Source organism: Capricornis sumatraensis, chromosome 4 (assembly GCF_032405125.1).
Source record: "Capricornis sumatraensis isolate serow.1 chromosome 4, serow.2, whole genome shotgun sequence".
Classification (NCBI taxonomy): Eukaryota; Metazoa; Chordata; class Mammalia; order Artiodactyla; family Bovidae; genus Capricornis; species Capricornis sumatraensis.
Window position 1 is genome coordinate 68,339,847 of NC_091072.1, and position 10,634 is coordinate 68,350,480.

Sequence of the window (10,634 nt, forward strand, 5' to 3'; positions counted from 1 at the left end):
ATGTATCACCAGCTCTCCAAAGAAATGTATATGGTTTTTCAAAGTACTACCCCATTTGCAACTGAGTCACTTTATAAAGCACTCATATGTGCTTACAAAACCGCCAGTTGTACCTCCAAATAACAGGTTTAAAAGGGAGTTCTGTAGTTATATCCTTTGCAGTAATTCTAGACCCCGGGCTGCGGCTTCATCTGACTTTTCCAGCAGCCATTTACGTCTGCCACGCCTCTCCCTTACTCCATGGCCTTCAGCCTTTGAACTGTGCTTTTGAACTCTGTGTAGGTCCTCTTCTCAGGTCACTGTTAAGGTGGCCACATATATGCAGGGTACAAAGCAGAGGTCAACTGGGCAGGACACTGGGCCTGTGGACTTTAGCCAGGGTAGAGCAGAGAGTGCTGTTTGCACAGAGGTTTGGAGGTGGTGACTGTTTTCTGTAACAAGTCAGAAACACGTAGCTATTAGAGAAGGTGAGTTGGAAACTTGACTTGGATAACCTTTTGATTTTAGGAATGTCGTCAGTTACTGGAAAAGTATACATGAAGTTCCATATTGTGCTCAGCAAGGGGCTAAAGCTTGTAAAGGAAAGACACAGACGTAGGAAACATGGTCTCTGCCCATAAGGAGCTTGAGAGACAGTGATGTCATATAAGAAACAAAAATGCTGTGTGGAAGTGTTTAAGATTTAAGCCCAGAGCAGCTATTAGCCACAAGTGTGAAAAGAAGAGAGAGTTGTAGAGAAGGGGAATCACCACGGACATCTCATTCATGTCATCACCGCAGAGTTGGAGGGTGGAGGGGAGGTGGGGGGTAGGTGGGCAGATGGCGGTGGTGAGTACTGGAGGTGTTCATCCCTTCAGATGGATTTTCATCCTGGTAGACGGGTTTGTCAACAAATGATATTTCTTTTGAGACAGGTGAGTTTTAACTTCACCAAGAACGGGATTAAAGGATTGCATGAAAGAGACAGGATCTATGTAAGGGAGAACAGTTGTCAGTATAAAAGGAGTTAGCTGCCTGCTCAGGATTTTTTTCTTTTTTTTAAAGGATGGACATTCTTCTGTCCCTAGTATCTGGTGGTTCTTAACCAGGGGTAGTACTGCCTCGCTCCAGGGGCACGTGGACCTGTGTGCTTGGGCTGGGGTGGGGTTGTTACTGACACTTAGCAGGTGTAGGCCAGGGGTGCTCCAGACCCTGCTTTGCACTGGGGACAGCCCCGCAGGATGGATTGTCCTGCCTGAGATTGCCAGTAGCTCACTTGTTGAGAAACACTGGACTTCCCAAGCCTCAGTCATTTCTGTTCTACTTGTACAATTCCTGCCTTATTTTTGTATCACCTGTATTGCTAATTTAATGCTGTTATTTAAATCTACTTTTTAGTTTTTACACTTATGTGGTTTGTTTTTTTTTTTGGTCTGTTTACTTTTTGGTCATTCTACTACGTCTGCTTTTTAATTTACTTACCTTAATCCTTGCAATCATGGGTTTGAAATATTATTTGTACTTTTCTAACCATATTAAGACAGATACATGGCTGTTCTAATACAGAATGTTCCCCTGTGTACCCCCCGGCATCATCTTGCCCACCACCAGTGGTGTGCACATCAAGCATTGCGGAACAGTGGCCAGATGGTCACAGTGGATTAATTTCTAGCTTGACCTGATTTGATGTAGTATGTCCCTGGGAGTTGACACTACCGCCTTAGGGCTCTCATTTTTAATTAACCTCATATTCAGCAGAATTCATGAGCTGGAAGGGCTTCATGAGGATACTTTTCCAGACAGAGGTCAGACGACCCAAACAGCTGTTACTCTGTGTGTGTGTGTGTGTGTGTGTGTGTGTGTGTGTGTGTGTATGTGAGTGAGATCTCCTTGGAAGGGCTTGATTTGCTCTTGGCTGGGGCATGCCTGTGTGCCAGTTATCTTTGCTCAAGTCTGTGTCTGCAGACTGCTGGCCATCTCCCAGTTAGGTGGCAGTATTCACAAGGGATATGTGACCCTGAGAGTGTAGAGAAGCAGAGCACATACTGCCCTCACTTCCACATCCTTGGCTCAGAGCATATGTTGCATGAACAGCTGGCCAGGAGTCAGAATGATGACAGAGTGCAGCAGAATCACACATGTTCCCACCCAGCACCCATTGAACTGCCCCAAAAAGAAGTTCAGAATAAAAGCAGAGCCCAGCAAACAAGAAAGCTGATCACAGCTTTATGCTGAGCACTTTGGAAAGTGACAGGCAAAGAAGGAAACCTCCCATCCTGACCCCTCAGGAGCGATGCTGGAAAAGGAAGGTGAGCGGCCGGTAGCCTAAGGGTTCCCAGTCATACAGGTCAGTTGGAAAGAAGCTGTCTGAGGAGGGTGGGCAGCCTCAGTGATGTCAAGCAACACCCTCTTCAGAGGCAGGAAGGCAACTCAAAGCAAGCTCTCGCCCCAGTTACAGGAAGGAGATCACAGAAGTGAATGCACCTCAGCAGAGCAGGCTCTGGTATAAGACATTTAACTGGCTTTCAAAAGAGAGAGCAGGCCTTCCCTGGTGGGACAGTGGTTAAGAATGCACTTTGCATTTCAGGGGGACACTGGTTCGCTCCCTGGTCTGGGAAGATTCCACATGCCCTGACACATGTAAGCCCGTGCACTGCCACTAGTGGGCCCACGCATCCAAGAGCCCTTGACCCCCACGCAAGAGAAGTCACTGCAATGAGAGGCCTGTGCACCACACTAGAGAGCAGCCCCTGGTCACTGCAACGGGAGAGAGCCGATGCACAGCAACAAAGACCCACCGTGGCCAAGAGAAAGTGTTGATACATACACACAGTGGAATATTGCTCAGCTATTAAAAAGAACACATTTGAGTTGGTTCTAATGAGGTGGATGAAACCAGAGCCTATTATACAAAGTGAAATCAGAAAGGAAAACACCAGTACAGTATATTAATGCACATATATGAAATTTAGAAAGATGGTAACAATGACCCTATATGCGAGACAGCAAAAGAGACGCAGATATAAAGAACAGTCTTTTGTACTCTGTGGGAGAAGGCGAGGGTGGGATGATTTGAGAGAATATGTTGAAACATGTATATGATCAGATGTGAAATAGATCCCCAGTCCAGGTTCCATGCATGAAACGGGGCACTCAAAGCCGGTGCACTGGGACAACCCAGAGGGATGAGAAGGGGAGGGAGGTGGGAGGGGAGGTTCAGGATGGGGGACACATGTACACCCGTGGCTGATTCATGTCCGTGTATGGCAAAACCCACCACAATATTGTAGAGTAATTAGCCTCCAATTAAATTAATTAAACAAAAAAGAAAACCAAACAAACAAAAATCAGTGCATAGCATCTCCAGCCAAAGCTGGCCCTGTGGGTCCTACCCCTCCTTCATGGCAGAGGCAATCTCAGAGTGTAACCCCCTGTGAGTGAACAGGCTGTCAAGGATACATCAACTTACTGTAGGAGACCACACAGAAGTCCTGAACAGAGATACCCACATTAGGTATGAACAAGATGAGTCTAAGTGTTGTGAAAACGCTGCCTACAAGAGAGGAATGAAAGACAGGAACACGACTTGCGAAAAATAAATGTGCAACCAATCTGGTCTGGGAGAAAACCGAGTCCAAGGAAACTCAATCTCACAACCATTTCATGCTATAGAAGAGCTCAGTGTCAATTCGGTAGAAATAAAAATTCAGTGTTATGATTAAACAAGATTCTTTTCATGTTTTATTTTTAAATGTAGAATAGACAACTTGCTATCGTTTCCATTTTCAAGTGTGCAGTTCAGTGGTTAAGTACATCCATGTTGTTATGCAACAAACCTCCAGACCTCTTTTCTTCTTGCAACTCAGAAACTCTGTCCCCATTAAATAGCAGCTCCTCATTCACCCCTCCCAAGACCCCGGCAACCATCATTCTTTCTGTCCCACCAAATTTGACTATTCTAAGTACCTCATGTGAGTGAAATCATGGTGTAGTTGTCTCTTTTGTGACTGATTTATTCCAGCTAGGATAATGTCCTTAAGAATCATCCATTTTGCAGCATGAGCCAGACTTTTTTTTTTCCTTTTTTCAGGTTGAATAATATTCTGATGTGTAATATGCCACTTTTTATTTATCTGTTTACCCCTTGATACATACCTGAGTGGCTTCCACTTTCTGGCTGTTGTGAACAGTGCTGCTATGAAGATGGATGTACAAATATCTCTTTAAATCACTGCTTTCAATTCTTTTGGGTATATAAGCCAGAATTAGAGTTGCTGGATCATAGTTCCATGTTTAATTTTTTGAGGAACTGTTTTCCATAGCAGCTGCACCATTTTACATTTCCACCAAGAACACAGAAGTGTTCCAGTTTTCACACGTCCTCACCAGCACTTTTTTTTTTCTGATAGAAGCCATCCTAATGGGTGTGCAGTGGAAAGGGATTTTTAAAGATTGAAGGGCCAAGAATAATTGGCAATAGAAATATGATACTAGATTTGAACCAAAAGGAAAAAAATACAGAATAGCTCCTTCAGTTCAGTTCAGTTCAGTTCAGTCATGTCCGACTCTTTGCGACCCTACGAATCGCAGCACGCCAGGCCTCCCTGTCCATCACCAACTCCCGGAGTCCACTCAGACTCATGTCCATCGAGTCAGTGATGCCACCCAACCATCTCATCCTCGGTCATCCCCTTCTCCTCCCGCCCCCAATCCCTCCCAGCATCAGAGTCTTTTCCAGTGAGTCAACTCTTCGCATGAGGTGGCCAAAGTACTGGAGTTTCAGCTTCAGCATCATTCCTTCCAAAGAAATCCCAGGGCTGATCTCCTTCAGAATGGACTGGTTGGATCTCCTTGCAGTCCAAGGGACTCTCAAGAGTCTTCTCCAACACCACAGTTCAAAAGCATCAATTCTTTGGCGCTCAGCCTTCTTCACAGTCCGACTCTCCATTCTTAGTGGTAGTCAAATGAATGGCGTAGTGGAAAGGCATGAGGTGATCACTGGAAGGGAGTTGGAATGATAAGAGAAAATGATAGCTTTGGAAGGTAGGCAAAACCACCCAGCATAAGGAATATAAAAAAATAATGCAAAGATACAACTCAGAAAGATATTTTTGAAAAGAAGGATGGACTAAATCTTTGGTCAGAAGGCCATGCCACGTATAGAGTGACCAAGATAAATTCTGGTCTAAAGTTTCAGTATTGCAAACTCCAGAGAGAAAAAGCAGGTTATACCAAAAGGGGGATGATGCAGTTAGTATCAGAATTCTCCATACCAGCATTCTCTACAGTAAATATGAGCAAGTTCTACAACTGTAAGAGAAATAAAATTATTTAAACAATATAAAATTATATTCATAATTTAAAATATAATATGACATTGTTTTTATAAATATTGTTCTTGTTCAACAGTGACGGCACTCAGCAGATAGTCTCGATCTGAAAGAACTCAAGGGATATCGTAACCATGAACCTTTCTTGGAAAAAAAACCACTTTATGAAGAAGAGAATGACCAAATGAGATTCAAATCAAAATAACAGACTCAAGAGCAGAAAAGCTGTGTTAAAAAAACAATAACAACAATAAAAAACAATAGTGAACATTCAACCCATTATAATGTAGTTTTAAGACTAATCAGTGGGGGAAAATTATTCTTACAGAAGCATGTGCATGTTGTGCATCCAACAAAATAAAAATTATAGAAGCAGCAAAAACCAAGAGGTATGAGAAAAAAGAGAGAGACTATAAATGTTCATTATACAGCATTAATGTGGAAACATGTTGTTTACCTATTAAATTTTCATTAATTTTTTCTCAGCATTAAATATTTTGTGTATTTGTGTTTTTTGTTATTTGTTTTTTTTTAAACATTTAATTGTAAATACAAAAGTCATTTAGTTCCACCTCTGCTGGTTTTCCTTCCTATATTCAAGCAAAATGAAGTAACTTTTATTGGAAAAGACTGTTATATTCTCCTTCTCATAGTATACACACATAAAGAGATGTCCGGAATGATGTTCACGAACTGTCAATAAGATGGTAGGGTAGTGCAAATTTTGTTTTCTTCTTTGTATTTTTTTGTATGTTTGAATTTTAAAATGAGCCCATATTTTTATAAAAGCCATAAAAGTGCCAGTGTTAATATAAGCTATTGCTCAGTAGTATCGTTATTCTAATTTGCTTCTTAGTCATTAAAAAAAAAAAAAAAGCAGTCTTGACAGATACCAGAAAGAGTCCTTGACAATATTTTTGCAACTTGTGCCTAAGCTTTTGGCAACTGCCTAGAGACCAAAGGTACATTCCGTGGAAGATATCAACTATTCTAACAGGATGCCTCTTGCCTTCTCATTGAATTCATAAATCAAAACAGTGAGCTGTGAGTGTGAAGTGGGATTGACCTGAATTCCTGGAGTGCTGGTGATAGAAAGTGTAGTTCAAGGTGCTATCATATGGAAATCTGAGCTTCCAGTCCTGTTCTAACCCATAACTGGCACCATCCTTTTGGATGTGGGGAGTGTGTCTCAACCTCTGCTCTTTGCTACAGTGACTGCCTTTCAGCTGCCACGTTCCGTTGCCTCGGGGCCTTCGCATATGCCTTACCCGTTGCATAAAGTACCCTCCTTTCCTTTCTCTTCACGGGGCTCCTTCTCCTCACGCTCAGGACTTAGCTTTTAATCTCCTTCTTCTGGAAGGCCTTCTGTATAACTAGTGGCACCTTTCAGCACATCTGTAGCCACTCACCTGGTGTTAGACTTCCTCAGCAGACTGGCCTTGGGGAGACAGGGCTCCCGTTCAGGAACGGCAGTGTCAGGTTCTGTCATTGCCCGTCGGCAGCACGTGCTTGCTCTCCTCCTCTGAGCGCAGCCAGGTGGTCATTCTTCTTCTGTGATCTGTGCTGCTCCCTCATGGTCTTTTATTTCTTGCTTCGGGCCTTTCTTAGCTCATGCTTCTTTAGCAACTGTCACTTTGCTTGGAGGTGTTCAAGTTGGTCAGGAGAGACTAGCTGTTCTGTGCAGCCCGTTACCCTCTAGCACTGGCCATTCCTACAGGACGCAACACCACAGGCCAGTTCCAGAGGGAGGAGGGCCACAAAGGCATCCTTAGGCGCCCCCAGAAGCTTCAGCTTGGCCTCCCTAGTAAAGGAGATGAAAGTGAAAAATGCATGTTACAGGGTATCGTGTGTGTTAGTTGCTCAGTCGTGTCCAACTCTTTCTAACCCCATGGACCGTAGCCTGCCAGTCTCCTCTGTCCATGGAGTTCTCCTGGCAATAATACTGGAGTGGGTTGCCATTCCCTTCTCCAGGGGATCTTCCCGACCCAGGGATTGAACCTGGGTCTGCTCTATTGCAGGCAGATTCTTTAACATCTGAGCAGTACCCGCGGTGTAATCCTAAATGTATGTTTTATGCATAAAAGACTGAAAATAAAGTAAAAATAATCTTTTTTTTTTTTTAAAAAAAAGACTGAAAAGAAATAGATCAAAGTATTCTGAATGGGTGTTTCTCTGATGGGATTTCACGTTATTTTTATTTTCTTGTTTTCACATTTTCTGTAATAAACCTATCCCTAGGTGCTAAGTGCTTCTTAAGCCCCTACATATAGCTTTTTGCTGAGCAGCCCCTGTGAAGACTAAAAGTTGGCCCCTGACGCTTGGGATGTGTGTCATCATTTCTGCCTGGCCCTGCCCGTCTGATGTGTTTGGGCTTCCCTGGTGGCTCAGAGAGTAAAGAATCTGCCTGCAATGCAGGAGACCTGGGTTCAATCCCTGGGTTGGGAAGATCCCCTGGAGAAGGGAATGGTTACCCACTCCAGTGTTCTTGCCTGGAGAAACCCATGGACAGAGGAGCCTGGCGGGCTCTAGTCCATGGGGTCACGTAGAGTCAGACACAATTGAGCATCTAACACTTTTTTCACTGTCTAATATGTTGCCTCCCTCTCTTCACCATGGTGTCTTTCTCCTCCCCAGATGACCGGATGGCTGGAATCCCCCCGCACATCCTGCACAGCTCCCCGTCCGACCGGCAGATCAACCAGCTGGCCCTGAGGCTGGGCCCCGAGTGGGAGCCTGTGGTGCTGTCTCTGGGGCTATCCCAGACAGACATCTACCGCTGTAAGGCCAACCATCCCCACAACGTGCAGTCCCAGGTGGTGGAGGCCTTCGTGCGCTGGAGGCAGCGCTTCGGGAAGGAGGCCACCTTCCAGAGCCTGCACAGGGGCCTCCAGGCAGTGGACGTGGACCCCTCAGTGCTCCAGCACATGTTGGAATGACTGGGCCCTCATCCATGCTTGGGGCTAGTCACATGGCTGAATCGTGACTCTCACCAGGGCAGGTAGATTTGGGGGTGGGGTTGTCTTTGTCATGGTGATTTTTAGATGAGAGGAAATAGTGGAATTTGCACTTGACGTTAGTTGACAAGCGGGATTACTCAGGAGGTTTGCCGGAATGAATTGACAATTGACTTTCTAATTGCTCAAATACTGCATTTTTTGAATTGTGCAGGTTTTAATTGTGTGGTTGCCTTTTAATAGACTGGTGAGTCCTACTCGTTAAAAAAAAAATACAAGTATTCTGTGTATAAATCACCCACTTTTATGTTGCCTGGGAACTCTGCAGTGGACTTAACTATTAATGATGACAATAATAAAAACAAATTGCTATATATAATGTAGCCCTTTCATGAGAAAGTATTGCTTTTTTTTCCCCCTTTCATTCTTGTATTGCCTAGATTTAGGGTATAAAATTACAGCAGTTGTGTCTTCGGAGCGGAATTGATAGTAATAGTGGAATAGTTACTTGCTCTAGTCAGGATGAATAGCTCAGGCAGGGTGTCTGCATTGAAGTTAAGACACTAAAGCTCCCTGCAAAGACCAGTTCAAGTACCAGCATGCATACCTGAGCCCTTTCTCTTTAAAAGATTTGCTTAAGAAAATCCCGTGCCCTTTATTTAAAGAACTGGAGGTTGGGGGACAGTGTGGTCTTTTTCCTGAAGCTGTGATGATTGACGCGTTGTGCTCCTAAGGTCTATCTATGACCTAGTCTTCTGACTTTTTAAAATAACACATGCTATTTGTCAAATGCTCTACTGTTTTCAAGGCCTTTAGTACATAGGACCTCATTTGGATCTCGCAAAAAGCCTGTGAAGTAGTTGAGCAAGAGGTGAGCTCCATCCCATAGCAAGATGGAGTGATTTACTAGCAGCGTCTCCCCGGACAAGTTACTTCACTTCTCTAAGCCTCAGTTTCCTCATTTGTAGAGTGAGGCAATGACGGGCCTCACCTCCAAGATATTTGTGACATGTGAAAGAATAACGTCTGCCATGGGCTCATCCAGTGCCTGGCCCGTCGTCAGCTCTTGGGAAATGGTAGCTGTTAATTCTCTGCTGTGGCTCAACATGGATCCAGTTCCCAGGTCAAGGGGACCAGTGGCTAAAGCTGAGGGTTCTGTAGGAGGAAGTGCTGTTACCATGTTTCTGGTTAAGCTTTAAAAGGTGATCTGCTTTTATTAATGCTATTATGGGTCCAATAAAGAGAGTGCAGACTTCCCTGGTGGTCCAGTGGCTAAGACTTATGCTCTCGATGCAGGCAGCCCAGGTTCGATCCCTGGTCAGGAAACCAGATTCCACATTCTGCAACTAGAAGTTTACATGCTGCAGGTAAAGATCGAGGGATCCTCATGCCACAACTAAGACCCAGGATAGCCAAATAAATAAGTAATAATAATTTATTTTAAACAGTAACAGGTGAACATTCCCATTTGTGATCCATCCTTTGGAATAATTGGAGAATCTATTTCCCAATACCAACCTAACTCAGAATTCTTCAAAGGGAAAAATATTCTGAGGGGAAGCATATGGAGTAGTGAGGTTTGACAGAAGGTAGGTCTTCAAGACGATGACAGTGGTGTGTTAATTACATTCTGTCAGGTGTCTGGTAACCATATTCTCTTTCCTGAAAAGCATCAGTTATTTAACAGTCCAGCAGTTTGGCAGTTTGGCTCACTGGTCTTATCACCTCTAATTTTCCATCCTGTAGTCCGGTCATTAATTCGTGATCTTGTGAAATCCTCACACTTTTGGCCTCATCATTGCACTGAGTGACTGTGCTTCCACAGTGTCTTCAATAACTGCTGGTCACCTTGAACTCTGGGCTTGCGTTGCCGTTCGTCCCCCTGGATTTGCTAACAGAGAGTTATTTCAGCTTTTGCTCTCACCGCATTTATGGATGAGTGAGTATAGCTGGGCTGGACTGTACTCAGATGGCATTTTATTAGTGGATCTGATGACTAGGGACTTCCCAGGTGGTGCTAGTGGCAAAGAACTCACTTGCCAGTGCAGGAAACAGGAGAGATGTGGGTTTGATCTCTGGATCGGGAAGATCCCCTAGAGGGGAACATGGTAAAGCACTCCGGTATTCTTGCCTGGGAAATCCCATGGACAGAGGAGCCTGGCGAAATACAGTCCATAAGGTCGCAAAGAGTCGGTCACAACTGAAGTGGCTGAGCACGCACTGATGACTAGCTGGGGCCTCCCCGCCATTGCTCTGTCACCCGTGAAGGGCAGCTCATTATGAAGTGGTCCATGATGGGCTGCCAGGTTAGTAGGCAGCTCTGATTTGTCGCTCTTAAGGAGCAGAGTGTCCCTACCATCAAAAACCAACT

General features: G+C 44.4%; 1 protein-coding gene across 1 annotated transcript in view; it reads left to right on the forward strand.

The window, feature by feature from the left end:
- Window positions 1-8,382, forward strand: part of CRADD (CASP2 and RIPK1 domain containing adaptor with death domain) — a 191,776-nt gene extending 183,394 nt beyond the window's left edge. Inside the window, exon 3 of the mRNA XM_068971695.1 lies at window positions 7,944-8,382. Within this exon, the coding sequence (XP_068827796.1) occupies window positions 7,944-8,245 (302 nt within the window). The 3' untranslated portion in view covers window positions 8,246-8,382. The remainder of the gene's footprint in view (window positions 1-7,943) is intronic.
- Window positions 8,383-10,634: the final 2,252 nt, after the last annotated feature.